We start from the raw sequence: 25819 nt of genomic DNA, 5'->3' as shown, positions 1-25819 counted from the left end.
CAGATCTGCTTCTTCACACACATATTTTACCTCAGCTCTCTGCATTCAGGCAAGCCAATCTTTTCTCGTGAAACAGAGGAATATCCTGTGGAAGACAGGTGTTCTGAAATCTCCTCAGGGCATTAGAAAAAGGAAAAGGAAAACAAGGAATCTGCTTTTTGAAGATGGATTCAAATGCTTTTCCAGTTTTGTCCTAAATGCTAAAAGTAATTTAGTTGGCTCTTTAATCTCAAAATTACAGTTCAAATGTTTCAGCCATGATTGAAGCTTGGCTTCTCATTACTAGCTATGTATTTAATAGAGCTAATTAAAAGGAATATACTGTTGTCTAAGGTCAGATAACCTGCTAAGGAAGCTTACTGTAAATTGATAAAGTTCTACTGAAACATCTGTGATCTCCAAACGTGGTGACTAACCACAGCAGTGAAATAAATCTCCTTTACCTGTTACTTACCCATTCACTAGAAGTGCATGTAAAGTGGAAGCATTCTTACTCTTCCAATCTGAGTGCAGATTCAGCCACTTTTGATGCTGCATTTCTCCATCTTCTAATACAATCTTTGTTTTAGATGGTCCTCTAAAACAAATAAAAGACTTTCATATACTTCCAATTAGCTTGCTATGTTACAGTAACGAAAGGGAAGAGACCTCTTGTTCACTACATAAATATTGAGCATAATATTGTATCAAAGCCACAAGTGGCAGAATCATTGCTGGGAAATTATATCACCCCAAGACGCCAGGCCAGTTAACATACCACTGTCACTAACACTGTATTTTCTGTCAAGAGCTAGAATTAGAACAAGGAACAGCAAAAACTGCACTGCATAAATGGAAATATTGTTTCTAGATTTTTCTGACTCCAAAAACACAACAAATAGATCTTAATTTGTCCAAGAGGTAAAATAACAACAATAATAATAACTATAATAAAATATTTTTGTACCATCCTATATTTGGAAGTCCGTTAAAATATAATTGTAAAGATCAATCTGAGCCTTGTAATATTTTACAATATCTCCAACTCTGCACTGTCTTGCTAGACAAAATGAATTAGTGGTGATTTCATCAAACCCAGCTTTGTGCAGCAAATTATCAGGAATATGAAAACAAGGTGGATTGATTCCACCAGGAGATATTTCCACACATCTACTTCCACCGCAGCCAGATAAACTCAAACCACTGAAGGAACTGTCGTTTTAGTAAATCTCAATTCCTTTGAAGACAAAAAATAAAATGGCTCTACAGCTTTTCAGCTCAGAAATATCCATGATTAGGTATCAATCCCCATCAATGAGAAGAGCTTTCAGGGATTCTCCCCTGACCACTGGTAATGGACCAAATTCTCAGTACTAGCTTGTGGAAATGAAAATGAGAACAGTTCAGAAAAAACAGTGAAGCCTCCGAACTCATGCCCCTTGACAGTACCTACTAGAGTCAACTAGATTACTTGTTTGTCTTTAAGTCTGTGTTTTTTTCAATATTAGCTGTATCTGTTTTAAAACATTTACAGAATTGTGATACCCTTTACCCAGCTGATCAAAGGAGAATTATGTTTTATGGTAAGGTTTTCAATGAAAGCACCTGGAAATGTTCTCAACATTGGCAGAATTAACTACTCTTTGAGGCCACAGCCCTGGGTCCTGCCTGTTTCATGGCTAATATTTCGGAACCTTCTCTGGACATGTTAAGCAAATATCATTCCATGACCTACTACAAGGAATATGCAGCAGGATAGCAACAAGTATTTTTTTTAAAGTCTGTACTTCTTCATTTAAAGAAATCTCTTTTTGCAGCAATTTTTTCCCATTATTGTTGGCTTATGGTAAATACATAAAGCTTCCTCTTTTCTTCATGTCCAGCACTTTCTTATTTCCTGCTCTTTCCTACAAAACATACACAAGCTTATTTTACTCTTAAGGTGACATTCTGCCTTATAATCCTCCGTGAATAATGCCAGTTAGCACCTCGTAACCATGCACATTGATATTTTATATAACTGAAAAAAAATGTCTGACATATATTTAACTCAAAAGGGTGCAAAAAGTATAAATATCATACCATCTGGTAGATCCAAATTACATTATCCCTCATACCATATTATTCTGTTGAAAACTACAGTTTGTGCTGCTTTATTCATTATCAAACACAGACACATTTATAAATCAGGAACAACAACCTTCAAGATGCCTGTATGAAATTTTTAATTAAATGAAATTATTAATACAATGTGTTTTAATTAGCAAAAATAAAACTATAGCTATGTTTTTTTTTTTTCCTTGGCGGTCACAGCCTGGTGAATTCACCAAAACCAGCTCAAAACCAACATATCCTAATTCATGTCTTTAGAATTTCTTATAAAGGCTGAATCTTATCTCTACTGGAGCTGTAGCACAGGATTGTTTCATGGATAAACTCTAAGAGGAAGATGTATATTTCAGTTGACAGTGCCACTTTGACTAATGGTGTCTAATTTCTTCATAGGAAAATTTTGTTTTACTGAGGTTCTTCACAGACTCCAACAATGTTCTTAAAGTTATCACTTAACTATTTAGGGCAAAATAAGGATACAGCTGCTAATTGAGTCAATCTACATCTTGGGGGTTGAACTTAGCTATCTTAGCTATCTTCTTAGCCCTGCAGAGAAGGAGTTGATAGATGAAAAGCTTAACATGAGCCAGCAGTGTGCCCTTGCAGCTCGGAAAGCAAATGGTATCCTGGGCTCCATCAGAAGAGGGATGGCCAGCAGGAACAGGGAGGTGATTGTCCCCCTCTACTCCGCTCTTGTGAGGCTCCATCTGGAATACTGCGTCCAAGTGTGGAGCCCGCAGTACAAGAAAGACAGGGAGCTGTTGAAGAGGGTCCATAGGAGAGCCACAAAGATGATCAGGGGACTGGAGCACCTCCCCTGTGAAGACAGGCTGAGGGAGCTGGGCTTGTTCAGCCCAGAGAAAAGAAGGCTGCGGGGTGACCTCATTGCAGCATTTCAGTTCCTAAAGGGAGCCTACAGACAGGAGGGGAATCAATTCTTTGAAAAAGTAGATAACAGCAGGACAAGGGGAAATGGTTTTAAGTTGAGGGAAGGGAAGATTTAGGTTGGATATCAGGGGGGAGTTCTTTACAGAGAGAGTGGTGAGATGCTGGAACAGGCTGCCCAGAGAGGTTGTGGACACCCCGTCTCTGGAGGTGTTGAAGGCCAGATTGGATGGTGCCCTGGGCAGCCTGGTCTAGTATTAAATGTGGAGGTTGGTGGCCCTGCATGTGGCAGGGGGGTTGAAGATTGATGATCTTTGAGGTCCCTTCCAGCCCTGGACATTCTGTGATTCTGTGATCTTTCAAAATTTTTATTTAACAGCCTTCTGAACTTAACCTAAATTGAGTCAACCCACACAAAAATCATACTATGGGCAGGGACACCTTCCACCAGCTCAGGCTGCCCAGGTCCCCATCCAACCTGACCTTAAACGCCTCTAGGGATGCGGCACCCACAGCATGTGTAGCCATATCTAATATCACATTTTAAGGCAAGCCAAGCAAGGAACCTTTTCTACGACACATTTTCAGAAGGCTCTTTGCAAAGTTTTCTCCCCCGCTCCTTTTGTTTTCATACAACAGAACAGAACATCCTTGTTCAGAAACTTGGTGTTGATTTTAGACTAATGTTTTTATTATTACCTACATTGCAACAAAAAGCACAATTGAAACCATATTTTTGGATTGAAAGCATATTTGTGTAGAATGGCTTTTTCAGGCCTCTCAGCTTAAAAACTAAAGAGGGTCCTGCAGATGGTTTCTGAATTATCATTGACACACAAGGAAGTGCATGGGGAACCAGTCTAGTCTAAGACGTCAAGATGCAGCCTAAGGGCCAGTTCAATGCCAATCTCACAGTAGTGATTTTTGGACCAGCTTCTCCACCAAATGTTCCAAGTAATTCAAAAATCCCACCTGAATCTATATAACTTTTTAACATCTCGTGGTATTTTGATGGCACCATTTGAGTACCAAAATATATCATAAGGTCATTGTAAGACTAATGAGGTTCTAACAATCTGTTGTGGTCTAGATCACAAAAACTTAACTGACTGTCTCATTTGGGTATTGAATTCCTGTGGTAAATCTTCATTAGAAAAAACTGTGATAAAACTTCTGAGCTTTCAATCACACAGAGGTAACTCTCGGTGAATAGACTTTAGGGTGCTTGTAGTGCTCTATGAACTACAAATAACAATGTCTTATGATCTTTTTCCCTATACATTTGAATGGATTAAATTACTAAGCTGAGTGGTAAAAGACATCTATGTACATCACTCAGACTTTCATGAAGTATTCAGCTCTGTTTTCAGCAATCACATGGGATTAAGACATCTAAAATACAAAAAATTCGTATGAAAGTCTTTATTTCACTAAGCAATCAATCAAAGCAGAACTATCATAGGCAATTCATCTGAAAGGAACCTTACAAAGGCATGTGATCCATTCCCCTCCTCCAAAATAAGATCAGCTGTATCTAAGTGATCTCTGACAGATTTCTGTCTACCCTGTTAATAAAAAAACTCTAATAACGGAGATTCCTCAGCACTTTTAGACAATATATTCCAGGATTTGCAGTTAGCAGTTTTGTTCTACATCTTCCTACCTGTCATTTAAGCACATCACTTTTATCTTATGCTCCCTGAAAAAAGAGAACAGTTTATTCCTCGCCTCTTTGCAACAACCTTTCACATGCGTATTTGAATGCTCCTGTATCTCATTCCCCATGAGTTTTCAACTTTTCTTCACAGAGCATGCTCTGAACATTCCCCATCTTACACACATCTCATACAAGATGAACAAAAGAGGGACTACACCAAGCGCTGTACATAAACTCCTGGTTATACATGTAAATATCACATTTGCTTTTCCTATAGCAGTATGATATTGTTCCTTGATGTCCAGCTTCTGACCCACAATATTTCCTAGCCCTTTTCTACATTATCCCTTCTGTCTTGCCAACCATTTCCCACCCTGTATTTATTCAATGTATTCCTATTTGTACAGTCTTGATCTTATTACCATTTATTTCAGGCCATTTCTCCAGTCCATTAAGAAATTTTCAAATTCAAATCCTGTCCTTCAAAATGCTTTCAGATTCTTCCCGTTTGATACTGAGAAATTAGTCAGCATTCTCTCCATTCCTTATCTGAATGACCACAATAATCTCAGGCACACAGGGATGTATCTAGCTCAGCACCAATATATGGTTTAAGAATGAATCATGAACAGACTCTTATTTTATCTTTGCACCTATCTCCCTACTTATTTAAAAAGTCAACTTACATAGTACGGAAGTTAAAAATGCATGACAACTATTATTCTTCCATATTCACAATTTGGAGGAAAGAAATTATGGGAATTTGACATGATTCCTTATGGATAAATACAGGCTGACTACCATTAAGATCTTATACTTCTATAACTCTTTGTTGATAACTGAAACAAGCAAGCAAGTCCTTTTTTTTTTTTTTTTTTTTTTTTTCCTCTCCTTTTTAATGACATTTAACACTTTTCAGCGTTATAAAGCCATACTCCTACACCTTCACAAAACTACTGGTTACAGTTTGGTAACCAGATCTGCCATAGTTTTGGACCTTAAATGCTCTAGGATGAATTTCAGCAAACCCAGCTAGTAGTTTATAACCTGCTCTTTTCTTACTCTAGCCCTAATCCTTAAGTCCTTACCATCTCAGAAACATCATGTTTGGTTGCAGTTTGTGGGTGTTTTTTTGGTGTTTTATTTTATTTAACTTACTAAGAAGACTAAAATCCACTCTGCCTTATGCATTAAAAAGGTGCTTGCAAATGGAAAAAGTAATATTTGTGATCATTTCATTGCATGAATGGTGGAAATGTTAAAAAAAAAAAAAATTGGTTTCAAAGCATTCCATCCTGCTAATTGCTGATCACTATACTCAACAGACAGAGTTTACAGTATAGTTTATAGTGAGAGTTGAAGAATATTATGACTTGTATACTAAATGATAATTAAAAAACAGCAGGAATCAGGAACTAATTTTAGCTGATGAAGTTAATACTTTACTCATAATTAAAAGTAACATAAATCTGAATACTTCTGTATGACAGAATGATTTCAATACCTTTTTTTCTTTATACTATTATGCAAATTATCTCAAAAGTACCAAACTTCAGAATGAAATATTACCCAAAACTGGATTCCTTCTCGCTTCAAAGTAACACTAACATTTCTCTGTTCCACTTCTGCAATTCCATTGTTTTCAGACTCATGTGACAACAGGCTTGAAAAAAGAAGCCTTGTGTTATGCCAGAAGGTAATGAATAACATGTGTATGGGCACTAATATAAAACAAATTAGTCCTATTTCAGAGCTAAAACAGCATCTGTTTCCTGTCTGTATAGATTTAATAGCTGTGTACTTCCAAACTCAGCAAATTCGATTTGAAAGCCCTGGAGGAAAAAAATAAAAATAAGAAAAAAATTCAATGACATTTTTACAAGCTAAGACTTAACACAACTTGGGAAAAGTATCTATGTTTAATCATTGGAATAACCTCTCTTTGACTGACAGTATTCACATATTTTTTTCTAGACATCACTGATTACAAATACATTTTTATTTAAAGAAAGGAAAGTATCCAATCATGGAGGAAAAAAATATTATATGACTGTATTATTAATATTTTTTGAAGTAATTATCATTATTTGAAAGGGATTAAGTTGGAATTTCTTCAATAAGGCCTCTCCAAATAACTTTTAATATACTTATGTATATGACAGATAAGACAAACTATCAAACATAAACTAAAATGTCTATAATATACTCCATCAAGTCTCTGTATAACTGTATATTAAGATTTATTATTGCTTAAAATCATTCAAACAAAGTCTTCTACATCAACTACAACCTGTAATGTTATTTTCAGTTAATCTTACTTAATAGTTACTTGTTTTTGCCCCTAATAAAATAGAGATCATCTAAATAAATCTCATATTGTTAAAATGATAAAATTTAAGAGAATCCACTGGACAATGACAATATATTCAAGGTAAATCAAGCATATTATACACTTTGTCTAGAGGATCTAGAAATCTAGATTCAAACATCAAGTTCCAATCCTTTACTGTGTATGGCATTTGATTTCCCAAATGCCATGTTTATTCTTGGAGAAAATAAAATAGGTTACATTCAGAAACTGAATGCAACTCTTCTACTGTGGATAGAACAGAAACACTGAAAGATCTGTTTCTGTGATATTTTTAGGCACTTTCATAATCCTGATGTAGAGTTAGAAACTAGTAAGAAAACATAATTAATGTGAGAAGAAAAAAAAGATTATTGCTCCAGCACTTTGACTACTTGGTCAAGCAAAAATTATAAGGAATGTTACAACACAAATATGGAGTAAGAAAAGATTAGGAAGGAAAAAAGCCAGACAGGAACAAGAAACTGGTCTTCCATAAATACAAATAGTAGAAGTTAGAGCAGAGGAAAGAAGCAAAAGGAGTTGCCTGTTTCTGAGGATCACCAGGGGTGCATACAGGAATGGGAGCAGCAGCAATAGGAAGCAGCAGAGCTTAGTGTGAGTTTTTATAAATAACTCATTATTTTGTTAACACCTATAATTGTATGCTGATTGTGCTATACCAGGCCAGATAGATAATTTTACCCCAGGCAAACCTTTGGAAAAAAGGAAGTTATCAGAATTTTTCTAATAATTTACTATGTTTTTCATTTTCCTGGTAGCAATCTTCATAGAGAAATTAAGAATATTCTGTGTTAAGACTATGAGATTTAGGCCTTAATCATCCGTTTATTTTCAGACAAAAAAAAATTGCAGTTAACTATTTTTGAAAGCACCAAAGGAGTTTAAGCCTCTTAGGAAGTTATATAAAATTAAAGCACAGAGATAACTTCAATATTATTTAGATATAAAAAAATCAGTTAGATTAGTATAAGACTACTCTGCGTTAGGAAGGCAGATAATACAGAGCAGGTTAAGTGCAGACAATGTAAGCCAAGGTCTTTATCCTCCTGTGTCTACTAAGGAAAGGTACAAAGAATAAGATTGTATGTCAATATGTGTGGTGATCATAGGCAGATAGAGATGTCTTAACCCAAGCAGGGGATCAGACACTGGCAGAATATCCTTCTATACCATCAAGCTTGTTTTTTCTTAGTAGAAGACAGCATTGAATGTCAAAGCTGATGACAGTGTGCATGAAATACGAAAAATCCATAGAGGCTATTTATTTTTTTCTGAGATACACCCAGAAAGTTCTACCATTACCAATTCTATGTTTAAAGATATCTAAATTAAATATATCTGTTAGCCTATTATACTGTATTTATTTTAGAACCCAGAGATACTTTCCAGTGTTCTGAGACACAAGTCTGCATTAATTCTTTAGGAAGACAGAGTAGCATATTTCCAAACAATTTTGAACCTCAGAAATAACTGCAAGATTGAATATTGATGTTTGCCAGGACATTACTGTCTTTTCAAGACTCTTAACAATCACATAATGCTTATAAAATGGTGAAAGCGACGAGATAATTGTTTTTGTTTTTATCTTAATTCACAAAATTTCTTTATTTCATTTCTCTCTATTATTTCCATACTAAGCCTAATATTGCATGGGTCACAGTAATCAATGATCATTCACATCAACATCCATCACTCCATTGTCCTACGAAATTCACCAGTGCTACAAACTACTGACCTTACCCTAAACCCATTTGATTGCAGGCCAGTTGACTCAAGTTTTCTTGCCACTCATCAGCACAAACATGATTATCAGCAGCTGACCTGTGAACGGTCAGAAACATCAAGGAATTCATGTTTTTAGACAGGGTAACTGTGAAGAAAAAGAAAAATAACTTCATTGTTATTTCACATTATTTGTTTTATGCATGGCATATCAAAACCTATAGCTACATTCTTCCAAGAGGCTGTCACTTCTGTTGATTTCATATGCTCAATAGCTTTACAATTTAAAAACAATGCAACTATGGCTACTAGAAACTCGATAACATTAAATAGCATAAGACACTAAACAGCAGACATCTAGAGGACTAGAATAATCGCTAGCAGAGGTTAACATGGGTTTCTGATAGTCTTAATCTTGTTATGTAATATTTTACCCCACAAATAATTCAACTGAAATCATTAAGGTAGTTTGATAGATGAATGTTGCTTGACGTAGGAATGATATCTTTGTTTGATTCAGTAATTTGTATCGTTCTTATCTACTGATATGTGGGTGCAATTAAAGAAGAAAAAAAACCAACAGCTTCTTCTAACAAGAAAGATTATGAGCATTACTTCTTTCTCAATCTATGTTTAAAAGCGTGTAACCGACCCTTATCACATGTAAAAAGCATCTCAAAACATCCCAAATTGCACAAGTAGAAATCTACATCCTTCTCTTTCTAAGATTCTGTAAAAATGTTTGCCCCGAATACATGCTGATTTTAGTTAAATTGTTCTACTGATTTTTGTTTGAATAGTAGTAATCTTAACATAGCCTGTCGCTAAACATTTTTGCTATATGCTAAGGGGGCTTTTGCTTTTCTTCCCATAATAAAGTTACGTATCAATTTTAGAGTACACCTTTTCAAATATGCAATTTAAGAACATTTATTCTTTGGTACATAGGTTTTATTAAATTTTGTTGTTTATTAATGTTAATGATTAATATTTTTAATATTTGTACTGTTCAATATGAATGCAAAATATTTGCTTCTGTAAGCAATAAAGTGCATTTTTCTATATATAAAATTAGATACAAAGCATCTCAAAACTTAGTAATATGAACTACTGTCATACATAAATGCATGCTAACTGAATTTTCAGAAGATATACTACAAGCTTCCAATGTGCTTCTTTTTAGTGCTTTTTTTTTTTTTTAATCTAATTTAAATTTAAAGAGAAATGTTTAGAGAGTTCTACGTATAAAAACACAAGCCTACTCTGTATGTGGTTAACATTGGCAGTTTACATCATACTTCGGGGATAGTATAATGTACATACATGCATGCACTGGGAATCTACTAGAACTATTTACCTCTTGTAAGCTTGAACCTGTACCACTGCATTCAGTGTGAATTTCCCATTGAATTTCATGAATACAGGATCAGGGCTTAGATTTTTTGCCTAAACAAATTCTACATCTGCATGCCTTCTTCCTCTCTCATACGTCCACAGTAATTTCCTGATTTCACACATCATTTAAAAGTTCCTTGCAGTGTTACTTTACTTGTATCTTTGCACTGCAACACTTAACACTGAGTTTTTCCTTCCTCTCCTTTTGCCCACTTTCTTGCCTGCTTCACCAATTTGAATCCAGTCCATATAACTTACCACAGTCCCATTCATCTGAGCTGTCGCTGCAATCTGCTTGTCCATCACACCAAAGCTCACGTGGCACACATTCATGGTTGGCGCACTCAACCTCATCCTTCTCACAAAATGCTGCAAGGAGGAAAAACACAGTTTGCACTGAGAAAAAGAATAACCAACATGAAATGCACATAGGGACTGGAAAAAAATTTAGGGGTGAAGGTAGGCATGGAACAGATATGCAGCCCAGGGTTTTCCGTAGAATTCCTCATGCAGTTGATAAAAGAACTTTTTGTTGTCTGATACCAATGTCAACTCAAACTGAGCTTTCATTTTTCTTATTTTCTCCATGCAGATGAAAGTTGCAGAGCGGCAGGTGTATAATCTCCCTGTAAAGCCTCATCTCATCTCCAGATATCGGATATGTGTATATATACAATCTTTTTTTCCTATTTCAAGGAGTCCCCTGTTCAGCCAAGCTGGTCTTCTACCCCAGCTGCTTAACTGGGGAAAAGAAGCATGATGATGTGAAGGAGAAACATGGGGAATAGAGAGGGTTGGAGTGAGCAAGGAGACAGCAAGGATCCAGGGATGCGAACACCAGAGGACAAAAGGTGAGGAAAAAGAGAAATTGGTGCCAGAGGGTGAAAAGGAAACAGAGAATAACTATGCATTTTTGTCTGTATAGAATGATTTTACAACCATTTGTTCTTGGCCACAAGATCCTAAAAATGTGACCAGCCCTTTGCAGAATTAAAGCCACAAAAACTCTTACAGCAGTTTTTTTCATCCATCATGTCAGGGCAATCTGGGAAACCATCACAGATCATTGTATGCTTGATACAGAGCTTCTTCGAAGGACACTCCCAAAGACCCCTTTCTCTACAGCCTGGAGGCAGAAAAGCACAATTTTCAAATAATTGCATGCAATATCAAATCAACTATTTTATCTCTTCTTAGTAATCTTGAAACATTCAAAATATTTTCAGTTTCGCCATTAATTTTAGAAGTTAACTAGAATAGTCACTAATGAAAAAATGGAAGGAAGATTGCCACAATGCATGTTTGTTAAATGGATATAAAATGTATCACACTGCTTTTAAAATAATAATCCATGCTATGCTACACATGCTGTAAATAATGAATTAGGCATTAGCTCCCGTTTCAAGCCAGATCAAATCATTACTCTTCAAATGTTTTTATTATGTATGTAATAATATGAAAACAAATGCAAAGGTAGATAAAGTAAAAATATTTACATTTAATATGTAATCATTTAAAATCCTGAAATCCATGGCATATTTAAAAGCATATTATTTTGATTGCTCTGAAAGTAATGCCTTCTAGTTTTTCCTCCATGGAAGCAACAGCAGATAGAAAGAATACAATAACGCAACTTGATAGAACAAATTCTCAGCTAAAAATAACTATTTTTTAACATAGGAACCACCATGAGCCGTGTATTTTTGCCAGTGATCAACAAAATCCTAGTGATGAACAAAATCCTACATAGCATGCTTGCAAAAATTTGCACCAGCAGGGATGATCCACAGTTTATATCGCAACTGCTGAAAATGCACCACTCACTGCACCACTGTGCTGACAACCACTCTTTTGCCTCCATAAACATTCATCAAACACTGGTGAATGTCCATGGTGCAATTTTTTCCACATGGAGGAATTCGGTGACATCTGTCACACAGCAACAAAACATAATGGAATGTTGTTGGGAAGGTTCAACCTCTACTGCCAACCTGCTACATTCACCTTCAACATGAGCCAATATAATAAAATAGGAGTCATTACTTTTGGAGCAGCCTTTCTACGCAGAACTTTGATCTTTCAAAATTAAATCCTGTGGCAGTATGGAATCCCAAAAAATAGAGCAGAAAAATGTAAATTTTTTTGGCAGTGCTGATACAAAACGTAATGCAGATCACAATGAAAGGTAGAGAGATACTTTAAGTGTTGAGTGTAAGCAGTTTTCTCAGTGTGATCTGGCCAGTCTGAAAATATTGGGAAGAACCTGTGAATGTATGAATATTCAGGAGGAGTCATAGTTAGGAAGGGAACAAACAGCATGATTGCCTTTTCAGAGTCCAGCTAACAAGCCTCACTTGTTTCTAGAGGAATATTCGTAACTGTGTCAAAGCGCTTTGACAGTATAACTTCTGTTTGTCAACTACAGGAAATTCAGAATAGCTTGAAGCAGATTTTAGGGGAAAAAAAATCTTTTCTCTTGTTTTATTTCACTACTTGTTTTTAACCAAGTAATAAAACACCTTGCTGTGACACTAGTTGAACAATGGAGTGCTTAGACATACTAATATCCTACACACATGACATTCTGATTTTAGAGGAAATCATTAAAACCTGTTCTCCTGAATAAAATGGGTAGTTTGATTGCCTTGTTTGGTCTGTTCCAGAGCTGACAATGCTAGTTCTCATTTTAATCCAAGTTCAAATTCAGGTGACAGTCTTGGTACACCCTCAGACAAATAGTTTTGATCTCTGCTCACACACTGTATTTGAAACAGCATCACTATTTTCTTGGATCTGGAACTGCAGTAACATATCAACATTAAGTCAGTAAGAATATATGCTTTTTCTGAGTATTATTTCAGAAGTGATTATTTTACTAATATGAACCAGTGAATCAACACTAGCTCATGTGATTACTGGAAGAATGTACCCAAGTTTAACTGTCACTGGATGTGCAGAGGGCTTTATTTATTTAGATTGAAGAAACCACATTAAAAACATTAAGCATACAGATAAATAAATATCCTTGAACCCACGAAACTAATTCCACGTGACAAAAGACCGTTCTTGAATATGGCCATTTTCCAAGTCTCCTTCTTGATAATATTTGCAATAACCACAAATGAAAAATTAATTGAAACCAATTCTAATAAGGACCAAAGAATGTCAGTCATGTTAGGAATCTGATATGAAAGCAAAATAAAAGCTTTAAAAAATCTAATTTATCAATCTTGCAGTTTTTGAGCTGAAGTGTTTACAATTAATTAAATTCATGTTTGCTTCTTCCCTTCATCGCACATTATAGTGCTATATTGTGAAATGTTCCATGACTCTGCAAAAGTTATTTTTGGGGGCACCATAGACAAATAGAGACAACCCTCCGGACAAAATTACATACTGAATTCCCTGTTCATTGCAGGGCAGTTGGACTAGGTGACCTTCCTTTAAAGGTCCCTTCCAACTCTGAGGATTCTATGGTTCTATGAATTCAGTGTTAAACTCTACTGTTTTATTGGAAAGATTCTGCTTACTGTTTAGAGTACTCTTATTTCTCCTCTCTCTATACATCATGTACAACATACGTTGTTAATTTAATGATAATTAAACAGAAGTGAAAATGATGGTAGGAAAACTTGTCTGTATTTGTATTACAGGTACTCACATATGATTTTACCTTCGCCATCCTTCAAAACGTAAGTAATTAACCACTTGTTACCCATAAATATATTTGCCCTATAATTATTACTAGGTCCTTAATATGAAGTCCACATATTTTTCTCAAGCTAAAAAACCAGACTCAGAATTCAGACTGGAGAAAATAGTGAAGGACAATACTTGTTTTGAATATCACGTCCTCAGCATCATTAGCACTCTTTTAGGACCCTCTTCTGCTCTCTGCTGGAGGCATTGTTCAGCAGTCAGTAAATTAATATGATCAATTACAATCAAGCATCTTTAATACCACACTCTTCGCTTCTTTCTTCATAATAATTTTAAGAAATTAACTTCCTCACACTTTTCTGAAACACACTAAAAGTCTCACATTCAAAACTCCGGTTCAAATTTTCTTCTCAATATCTAGAGATATTAAAGTCTTATGACTTCACTATAGTTTCATGGATGAAAGATCACAAGGAAGTATGACAGGAATTCCTAATGAGAGGAGAAAGGGTGTGCTGAACACAGCTCCACTCTTCATGGGCAAAATATACTTTACTCCCATTAGAGTGTTCTATCATACATTTCTGGAAATGGTAGCTTAATCATCCAAATATGTAGCTAGTCTCTACCAGCCTCCTCCTCCCTGCACTGGGAAGATATTCCAAAGTATGAGAGCTATGACTCTCATTAAAGCCACTTCAATAATTTTAATTTAAGTGCTTGCCTGACTGTTTTTTAGTGCTATAAAATTTCAAACGATGAAACTAAGAAAATGTGAGCTAGTCATTTACATATGGGAAGATTAACACACAAGGAATATAAATGCATCAGAGATGGTTAATTCTGGAGCTCTACAAGGACTGTCTGTTCTTCAGTAACAACATTACCTCTGGTCAATGTAATGTCACTCTGACAGCTATAATTTCCCAGCAGATAGAGCTTTCCATATTTATAGATGCTGATAAGAATTCTGCTGATTGCTAGTGACATTCTGTCTAGACTACAGAGACAGAGAGAGATCTATTGGAAAAATTAATGTTACGTATTAGGACAATATTTCATTTATTAGGATAATAAAATTATCATAAAAGACACATAGAAATCAGCGTTCTAAGGAGTTAAAACAGTGACAGCAAAGAATATTTGTTGGAGAGGACATTCAAGACAATTGATTCAAAGGCAAAAAGATTATCAACTCTGAAATAATTACTCTGATCATCAGCTTTGCCTTTGAAATCCAAAACTGATCTAGATTTAAATCCTATTTTGATTATCATATCTCTCTCTCTCTCTTTTCTTTATTTTTGTAGGGGGAGGTAAGTGGTGTAAAAGAGCAGATAGAATACAATCTTGATTTGAAAACTCCTTGAGGCTTAGAATACATTGCTCCTTAGTGATAAATTATGCCTTGATTATACCAATCATTAAAACAAGCTTCTCTTATAAAAGATAACTTTATAGAAGTGACAAGCTTGAATTTTAATCTAGCTTCAGCTTTCAGATGCTGGATTTTTGTGTGTGTGTGCAGCATAGTGTAGAATCTTTTATTACCACAGATATTTTGTCTCCTTAACGACTTACTTCAGCTCTTAATCTACTTTCTGTTAAAGAAACCAGACTATATACCTTAGCCCTATGCTGCCAGAATATTCAAATCCCTTACCCATCTTCACATCTTCTCTCTAAATTCTTTATGGTTTGTAATTGTTCTTTTTGCCCCTTGTAACAGGACTACATGCAGAACTCCCAGAAGCCAACACCTTATGGTAGGAAGTAGCATAAAATGCCTTCTCAGAATACTCCTGCTAGTACGTACAAGGAAACAGTGAACAAGATATTTGCTGCTTATTCTCAAACTCAACATGTCCCCTTAAGCAAAGAGCCAAGAGATTTTCTACAATAGATTTACTCTGATACGTACCAGAGAAAAAAATCTCTGGTTATCACTTTATACTTACACCCATGGCTAAAGGTTAGCTGGAATCCACTAACCATGTGCTAATACATGCCTTGTGTTAATATACCACAATGAGAATGTTTCTACACATACGTTTAAAACTGCATTTACAAATTCAAGTTATAAACCCCTAGGAAGATTATTTTAGCTCATTAGAATCTCCAGCAATATCACAAGAATTAAATTTGCAGCATTTTTTATCTTGAGTACTGCATGAATAATCAGATATCATAGGACAAAGCTAGCAGAATCTCAATAATCAAATATAATAAATTGTGTTGACATTGATAAAGAAGATTTCTTGCTGAAGTATTTTTACAGTCACTAGTCTTTAAAAAATTGCTTTCAAATACATTTTGTCTTGCAGGAAAAGGGGCTTATTCTGTGAACCATCATGCTACGGTTCAATTCAGTGAAGAAAAACAAAATATTCCCTAATGACTCGGCTGCTCTTCATTTGGAAAGTACCCTCCAACTCATATAATTTATTTACCACAGCTGTCTTCATCACTGTCATCCTCACAGTCAGCTTGACCATCACACCTCCTGGATGCCAGGACACACCTCCCTGAACGGCATTTGAAATGGCTGGGTGAGCACTCTGTCAATGACAAGGAACAGACAGAAAAAAGACTCCACAAGCTGAAAGCTTAAGTTTAATCATCATGTGTGTAGTTATTTATTACTGTGACTGTTTTAGAAGAATAAATGACAGAAACAGAAACATTGTGAAACTATAAATGGGAACCATGTATTAGGTAACTATTCTTAACAATTGCAGTGTGAATGGGGTGGAATGCTATTTGCCATACTGACCATGTTGTGCCAAAAGTTTGCTTTTCCACTCCTACATACTGCTTTATAATAATTAGTAACTCCTTTCCAGCAGACTTTTGTTGAAATTTTTTCCTTGTCTCTTAGTCCCATGACGTAGGATTTAATTACTATGGAGTTATACATCTTATACAACTCCCCATATCTGCACATGGACTTTGCTTGAAGAAACGATACTTATTGCTATATTGCCTCAGTGACTTCTCAGAATGCTTCACTACGCTTATTAGCAATAAATTTTCACTAAACAAACTACAGACCAAATAGCTATTACTCATTGCTTTCTCTAAGCAAGATCAAAAACTGTGGAAAGATTGTCATCACCGTGTAGGTGAGTGGGAGAAAAAAGGTAAGAATTATCTGTGTATTGGCACACATCATTTTTCAGTTTTCCCAGCACCTTCCCCAAGTAAAATAAAAAGTAGGTCAGAATCTCCACAGACCTCACATGAGATGAGCATGGCAGAAGAAAAAATTGCACAGTCACCCTTAATACATAAACAAAGAAAATGTAGAATCATGTACGGCAATTCCATTCTTTTCTTCCTTGTTCATACTCATGAGTAGTGTTATTGCTGAACTCAAGAAAATGAAATACCTCAGTTGCTACTGACTTGACACAACCCTTTTTTAAAAAACAATAATCATTAAAAAAAAGAGCAAAAAATTGCTAGCAAATATGCTAGATTTACAGCATTCAGAGACATCATGGGACTTAAGTTTTTTAAGATTGCTAAGACTTCGCTTCCTGTTAGAAAATCACTGTTACATCATCTAGATAGGTTTTAGAAAGGAAGCACAAATACAAAGTAGTACAAGTAGTAGGTGTGGTGTCAGCCTGAATTTTCAAACACTGACTTCCAAAAATTGAGGGCAATTGATCCTTACAAAAACTTCCTCTTATCTGCAAACGGTAGGTGTACAAATTCTCTGATAACTGATTTAGAATCATTCCTACAGTTATCAGACAACATGAATGTTTTAAGTCACTCTACATGACCTATAATAATTTAAAGGAGAGGTATGAAAACAAAACCAACCAAAAAAAACCTCCAAAACCATAAACCAGTATCTTCCAAAACACAATCTCTAATTTCTACTCTATGTACCTTCAACATCTTCATCTGGTGTCAGACAAGTTTGATTGTCTGAGTTCTCATCTGGAAACTGAGTGCAGTCAGTATCCTCTGGCCACTGCAGACCTACAATCCCAAGCACAGACTCACACCGTTCCTTAGACTGTACACATAATGTCCTGAGGAGACAAAGTGGAGTTGCATAGGATAACTGAGAAGAAGTCTTAGAAATTACCATATTTTAGAGATCAATAATTCTAGCCAAATTTACAGAAGATGATCAAGGAAAAATCAGTTAATTGGATTTCTATATGTGAATATAAACATCTATAAAGAGAGATATATTGCTTCTGTTGAAACATGAGTTTAAATTACTGTACATAAATTATTATCTGAGTTATAATAACCAAATATAATTACTTACAAATATTTTCTCTTCCATGAGGATGGTAGCAAAACTTTTATAAGAAACACTGTTCTCCATCAAGGAAAAAAAAGTCAAACATATTTTGTACCAATAAGATGTTACCTCTTCTGATGATGCTACCTCAGATACCACTGCACCATGCACATCACCTAAAGAGCAGTATAGTGCTGAAAAAAAGCTTTGTCTCTGACAAATTTTAAGGTTTATAAGAACAGGCAGTTCTAAATATTTTCAGATGCACACAGTGAATACAGTGTAAGAACTGCAGGGATAAAATACTCAGACATTTCTGGAAATGTGGTTCCAGAAAGACAACGTATTTAAACTCGCAAACAAAAGAGCAAATAACTCCTCAGGAAGTTCAATAACATCGAAGCACAAATCACCTTAGTCGTGTACTTTCATTCAGAGCAACAAAAGCTTCTATCACATCTAGAAAAAGACACGAGTGTAGACCTTCTGTTACTTTTTTTTTTTCTTATCATAAAAAACAGGACTAATCACATAAACTTATTTCATTCCATCTATACTGATACCCCGTGTCTCAAATTAAACAACATCAAATGCCTCAAATTTACAAAGCAAAAGTGCCTCATTGGAAATTCTCCTGTTAGTTCAACAATTCTTTTAAACATTTAATGACTCCTTTTGGCTGGAATTGCTGCTGATGTGCTGTTCAGTACAACATTCTTGTATCTGCAGTATGCTGAATTCATCTTTGTCTCAACTATCTCTTTTTTAAGAGAGTTCAATAGTGTCAGTATTAACCGTATTGGTATAACCAGCTATGGTATCAGTTTCAAATGCTGCTTTTTACTTTGGTGGAATATTAACTATGTAATCTGCAATGAGAACCTCAACATTCTTTTCACTGCTCCCTCTAGCAGAAACATACCACATATTTGATAGATGACTTGCCTAAACTTTTATTAAAAATGTTCCTACTATTATAATTTTATATACATACACATTTATAATTTTCTTTATCTGACCCATAGCTCTCCTGATGAGCTTTAAATCCATTGCTTGCTGGTTCAGCCCCCAAGAACCTGGTGAATTATTTCCTCATAATAGTTCCCTTTTACCTTTTTGAAGACAATAGTGTCTCTCCATTATAGTGTCTCCTCTCTAGACTCAGCAATGCATTCAACTGTACCTTTTAGATCGTATCTTCCACATCTGTAATTGCTTAGACTTTCTTCTACTGCTTCAAAGAAAGTTCTCCTTTGTTCCTATATTTTGAAAAATATTCAACCACAGGATCATCTCCATTTCTATTTTATTTTCAGTTTTCCTTGTGTCATTTTTAGCTTGCTTTGTATTGAAGTTGATTGAATTTTTCAGGTCTTTCTTCTTGGAACAGCACATCCTATCATGGAAAGCATTTTTTTCCTTTCATCATATTGCCTTTAACTTTTGACCGGTTTTTGTTGTTGTTATTGTTTTGTTTTTATTTGTTTGGTTTTTCTTCTCCTGCAAGCTCGAAGAAATGGAGTGACCAAAACCTAGCATATAGGTCTATTTAGGATCAACGATCAATTAAAGGATCTTTTTTAATTCTTGAGAAAACAAGACATTATCATTCTTCTCAAATTTCATTTTGTTGTGGGGATTATACGAAGGAGAGCCAATGTTTTTCTGCATCAGGTTATTCAACATTGATTTCAGCAGCTAGAATTAAGACATCAGTGCTGCACTATGTTGTAATTGCTGTGTATTTTATTTACCACATACTCTGCAGAGCAGAATACAAAGCGTCTAGCCTGTAATTCTAAAATGATGCTTTTAGTCTGTTAATAGCTTCTGAATACAGAGTACAGGCTGAATTCTATTAGCATGTCCACATGAAATGAGACAAAATGTACCAAAGAAAATAGTCATGTAACTGCAGCCTAGTTAATCAATGTCAATTCATTTATATCTAGTTTGATATGACATCATTTTTTCTTTCCTTTAAGAGTCTTCTCAATATCAAAAATGCTGACTCACACCATTTTATTACCACAAGTTTCCGAATTGCATAGATTATTTTATTCACTGATGACTAAAAACAAATGAAATAATAATACTGTGATTATATTTAAAAAAAAAAAAAAAAAAAAAAAAAAAAAAAAAAAGAAAGAAAAAGATCTTGTTAGCTGAAATATCCAAACTGATTCTGTCATTCACATGTTCTCTGCATATTTCTGGACAAAACTGGCCTTTTTCAAGAGCTTGCCATTCAGTTGTCAGTCTGTGGTAAAAGAATTAAAATGTAGGTCATCTTCAAAGCAGTGCTTGTCCCATGGCACATGGAAGCAGACTGAAACGCTTTTAGGGAAAAATGCCAATTGGTAATATTTTTATTTTTTAAATCCTTTCCACATTTCTTACTGAATTTCACATTTGGAGTATTGGAAAACTAAAGAAATTGACAACAGACTTAATTTTTTTCGTTCTAAACTCCTTAGTCAAAACTCATCTCAAAAAACCTGCAGTGGTGATACTGTCAACAAATCAACAACTGCATGAGTGGACAATGGAAGAACCACTGGTGTCATTTATCTGGATTTCAGCAAAGCCTTTAACATGGCCCCTCACCACATCCTTCTCTCCAATTTGGACAGATATGGGTGGGCTGTTTGATGGACAAAAAACTGGTTACAAGATCTTACCCACAGAGTGGTGGTCAATGGCTAAATGTCCAGATGGAAATCAGTGATGAGGGGTCATTACTGGGGCTGATTCTCTTTAATATCTTCAATGACATTGACAGTGGGATAAAGTGTCTGTTACAGTTGACACGTCCAAGGGATGAGATGCCATCCAGGGAGACCTACACAGGCTTGAGCAGTGGACCCAGGTAGATCTCATGAGGTTCCAACAAAGCCAACTGCAAAGTTTTGCATCTGGGTCACAGCAACCCCACACTATCAATAAAATCTGGGGGGCAAAAGGATTGAGCATAGTCCTGCTGAAAAGGGCTTGGGGCTATTGGTGGATGGCAACCTGGACATGAGCCAACAATGTGCTCTTGCCACTTAGAAAACCAACAATATCCTGGGCTGAATAAAAACAAGTGTGGCCAGCAGATTGAGGGAAGAGACTCTGCTCCTTTGCTCTGCACTGGTGAGACTACACCTGGAACAGTGCATCCAGATGTGGATTCCTCAGCACAGGAGAGATGTGAGAGCCACAAAAATTATCCAAGGGATGGAACACCTGTCCTCTGCAGATAGCCTGTGTGAGCTGGAGCTGTTCAGCCTGGAGAAGAGAAGGCTCCTGGGAGACCCAAAAGTAGCCTTTCAGTATCTAATGCAGGACTATTAAGAGAAATAAGGGAACATATTCTTCAGCAGTCTGCTGTAATAGGGCAAGGGAAAACTGATTCAAACTAAAAGAAGGGAAATTTAGGTTGATTATAAGAAAAAAGATTTTTATGATACGGGTAGTGAAGCACTGTAACAGGTTGTCCAAAGATGTGGTGGATGCCCCATACCTGGAGACATTCAAAGTCATGTTGGACAGGGCTAAGCAAACTTATTTAGCTGTAGATGTCACTGTTCATTACAGGGAAGTTGGACAAGAGACCTTTTAAAGGTCCCTTCCAACTTAAATGATTCTATGATCAATCAAATTATTTTGATTTTTCTATCAGTGAAAGAGTACACTTCACAAAGCAGTGAAATCACTCCATTCTAGAAGGAGAAAGAAATACAAGGCTAATTTTTTAAAAAATGTCATTATAGATATGTAGTGGCTATAAAAAAGATCTTTCAGCTCTAGGATTTGAGATGTTACATATTCAATATGATGTAAATGTGATGTTAGTCCTGCTTTGAGCAGAAAGTTGGGACTTCCAGAGGCCCTCTTCAAACTAAACTATTCTATGTTTTTTATTAGTTTCTCTTCATGTTTCTGTTCAATGCTTTAAATTTGAAGACTACTGCTGTTTTTCAACTAGATTGCAATACTTCCTAAAATCTGTTAGCTAGGTATGTAGCTGCTAAAGCCTATCATTTAATTTTAGTCTCTCTATATTAGAGTGAGTCCAATGTTTTTTATACATCATAGTGATTTCTTTAAAAAATAAAGACTAAGTTTTTAAACACATAAACCTGAAACAGAGCTTCCACAAACCAGGTCTCTAACTTCACATTGTATGTAATATTAACACCTACCTGGTATGTCCCTAAGTGAGAATAAATCAGCATCTTAGTAAATTTCCCTGTGTCTCAATCTCAACTCATAACATGAAGGTATATATCACTGGACAAATAAACGTTATTTATTTGTCAACAAATGCTACGTGGTAGGAATCCTTAGGAAATGTATTGCAATTTTTAGTGCGATTTCTTTCAATGCACTAAGTATTGATCCACATGGGCAGGGCAGGGCAGACCAAGAAATGAGAGAAACAGAGCGTGAGAAGGAACAGATCTCTTTTGACATAACTCTTAAAGGTACAGTGATATTAATTGCTGAGGGTGGAAGAAAAGTTAATCTGACAATATATTTTATAACTATCCTCTAATTCAGAAAGTTAATAATGCATTAAAGTCTTTATTGTTCTTATTAGTATTTGGCTCTGGCTTTCCATAGATAAAGTGTTATACAAATGCAAAGTAGTATTATAAGAAATTTCCAAATCTGATTAATTCATTCTGTTTAAATATCTATCATAATAATGCAACTCTAATCAAACTGTAGTGGGAAATTCTCCATAATAAATAGCCAATCTATACATTTTGACAATTAATAGAACTGCTGTTCCTCTCCTTGTTTTATATACGTCAGAAACTTCTTCCCTTGGAACTGCAAAACAAAATTTCTGGCATATACAATGAAGGCAGAAAATTTAATATGATAGACAATGGCAGTTAAGAAATAAATTAAGTATAGTATAGTACCTGCAAGGTGGGATCCGTTGATTTGTATGGGGGTCACATTTTGGTACTAAGATTGTACAGGCAAAAAACATAAGGTACTTGTAGCAGTTGGTCTGAACCAAGGCTGGGAAGAGAGAAGACTCCCAGCTGACAGAAGCTTCTTTCTGAGTCCTGTGCCCCAGGTAGTTTGGGTAGCTAGTATAGTTGTAAGGCAAGTTCATACAGAGATCCAGAGTAATTGGTTCACACTGACCTTTCACAAAAATAAAACCATTTAAAAATTAAAATTAAGAAACATGTTTCAAGTTTAAGTGAATTATAGAAGAAATAACACACATTTCCTACTGGTGTGCTACGCTACATGTCTCAAACTGACAAGGCAATTATCAACGATAATGATAGGATCATCGGGTACTTAAGCTTAGAAGTGACCAAAGGAGCTCTGTAGTCCAACCTCCTGATCAAAGCACGGTCAGCTCTGAGGATAGGTGAGGTTTCTCAGGCCTTTCTCCAGTCAGATCATGAAAATTTCTAGGGAAACAGACTATATATAAAATATCTCTGTATAGAAAACAGAATATTATTTCTCTTTGATTTTGCATTCCAAATCTTGCATTCCAAGATGTGCAACAGTCTTGGAATCTTCTGATATATGAAGGAGGAATGCGGACAAATTGCAGAAATACTGAATAAAAGGGTTTGAATGTGAATAATTTAATTCAAGTAAGATATAGTTAGTAATAATGGGAATGATAAACAAGGGCAAAATAAATGGCTAGCAGTCCATATGGTAACACAAACTACAGCTGTATATAGGAATAATCAATTTTCAGATGGGTTATTACATACTGAACTGTCTGAATAGCTGGGATTTAAAAGATTGAACAGATTTTGCATTTCTTCCCAAATTTGCAATACATTTTTTTTCAATTTTCCATCACAACAGAAAACAATGTCCAGACAGTTGCTAACGTCAGTTGTCAGCACAATATGTGATCAGATTGCCTACGATTCAACAGTCAATTATTGAGCTAAACAGAGGAACTGGCCAGTATTTCTTGAACTGATATTTCCTATTATAACCTTCTTTAGTACTTACCTCTTCAATGTGAGGAATATGAAGCTCAGTTTGGATACAGCTTTTTCGCCCTACTAAACCCTTGCATACTGCCAAGATTTAACTGTTCATGTTGTCTCAAATCACTTAGTCCCAGCTTTGCAGTGTATAAGACTGTTTAAAGGCATCATTTGTCAAAAATTCTACCCATATGGAAGTCATTTCCTTTTCTTCACAACAAATTTTATAGCATCATAGAATATCCTGAGTAGGAAGGTACATGGCTGCACTCAGATCTATTCATTCTTCATGTTTCAACTTTTCTCCAGTAAACATGTTCTCTTGATGTTTACAGAATTTTACATACTCATCAGTTTTTCATGAACACAAAACTACATGCAGTGCTCCAAGAGCTTATATAACATAATATTTTCAGGAGTAAAGGGTAGAAATATACAAACATTGCTGCTTCTTTTGTTATGCCTTACATTTATAGTGGCTTAGGTAAATTCAAGAATAAAATCTAACCCTATGAAATGCCCCTGTAGAACAGCTCTTCATGTGTGTTCATTGTCATTAGAAATTTTCACACTGCATTTAGAAAGATTCTATCAAATCATGTTCAAAAGTGTCATTATAGGTTTGAAAAAACTATCTTGAATCTTACACCCAATTCCCTATAGTCACCAGCCAAAGTAACAATCAGAACATGCATTCCATAGGAAAATCTGACTAAATTTAAGAACTCCAAATGTTAGCCTTTCCTTCTGATGTCAATCCAGTTTCAGAGATCTTGCTGCTCCAGTTATGTACAACTTAATGATTGGGGAACAAGGGATAAAATTCATTGCACGTTTTTCTAACATATTTATATCTATTTTTAATATCTCCATATTTTTATCATGAAACTGCACTACGTACTATACAGGAATTAGTTCCAAACACAGTAGCATCATATATTATACTAGATATGAGGATGTGTTGTTCACTTGTAGTAAGTCTGAAACTCTCCCAACTACAATTTCAACAGAAGTGAGCAGAATATTTCACAGAATCACAGAACAGTTTAGGTTGGGAGAGAACTCTACAGGTCATCTGATTCAACCCCTACTTTGCCCAGGTGGCCAAGAGGGCAACAGCATCCTGGCCTGCATTAGAAATAGTGTGGCCAGCAGGAGCAGTGAGGTGATCATCCCTCTGTACTCATCACTGGTGAGGCTACACCTTGAGTATTGTGTTCAGTTTTGGGCCCCTCACTGCAAAAAAGACATTGAGGCCCTGGAACGTGTCCAGAGAAGGGCAACAAACCTAGTGAGGCTCTGGAGCACAAGTCTTATGAGGAGCAGCTGAGGGAGTTGGGATTGTTTGGTTGGGAGAAGAGGAGGCTCAGAGGAGACCTTATTGCACTCTACAACTTCCTGAAGGGAGATTGTGGTGAGGAGGGGTTTGGTCTCTTCTCCCACGCAACGAACAGGACCTGAGAAAATGGCCACAAGTTGTACCAGAGGAGGTTTAGGTTAGACATAAGAACTTTTTCTCTCAGAGAGTGGTCAGGTAGTGAAATGAACTGCCCAGGAAGGTGGTGGAGTCGCTGTCCCTGGCAGTGTTCAAGAGGCATCTGGATGAGGAGCTAAGAGATCTGGTTTATTAGCTTGTGGTAGCAAAGGTAATGGGAGGATGGTTAGGCTAGATGATCTTGCAGGTTGTTTCCAACCTTACGGTTCTATGATTCAAGGCAGGACCACCAAGAACTAGTTGCCAACAATCACATCTAATGGCTTTTGAAGATCATGGATGAAGACTGCACAGCCTCCCTGGG

At 35.8% G+C, this 25819-nt stretch overlaps 1 protein-coding gene across 2 annotated transcripts in view; it reads right to left on the bottom strand.

Annotated features, from left to right (window-relative positions):
* CORIN (corin, serine peptidase) overlaps nucleotides 1–25819 on the bottom strand; it is a 120945-nt gene that overhangs the window by 10807 nt on the left and 84319 nt on the right. For both annotated transcript variants that reach the window (XM_048942580.1, XM_048942581.1), the window contains 7 exons: nucleotides 22965–23196; nucleotides 17682–17827; nucleotides 16232–16339; nucleotides 11134–11247; nucleotides 10380–10490; nucleotides 8745–8874; nucleotides 455–577 (listed from right to left, as the gene is read on the bottom strand). In XM_048942580.1, coding sequence (XP_048798537.1) covers nucleotides 455–577; nucleotides 8745–8874; nucleotides 10380–10490; nucleotides 11134–11247; nucleotides 16232–16339; nucleotides 17682–17827; nucleotides 22965–23196 — 964 coding nt within the window. The remainder of the gene's footprint in view (nucleotides 1–454; nucleotides 578–8744; nucleotides 8875–10379; nucleotides 10491–11133; nucleotides 11248–16231; nucleotides 16340–17681; nucleotides 17828–22964; nucleotides 23197–25819) is intronic.

The sequence above is a fragment of the Lagopus muta genome, chromosome 4 (assembly GCF_023343835.1).
Source record: "Lagopus muta isolate bLagMut1 chromosome 4, bLagMut1 primary, whole genome shotgun sequence".
Taxonomy (NCBI): domain Eukaryota; kingdom Metazoa; phylum Chordata; class Aves; order Galliformes; family Phasianidae; genus Lagopus; species Lagopus muta.
This window is presented reverse-complemented; position numbering and strand designations above follow the sequence as displayed.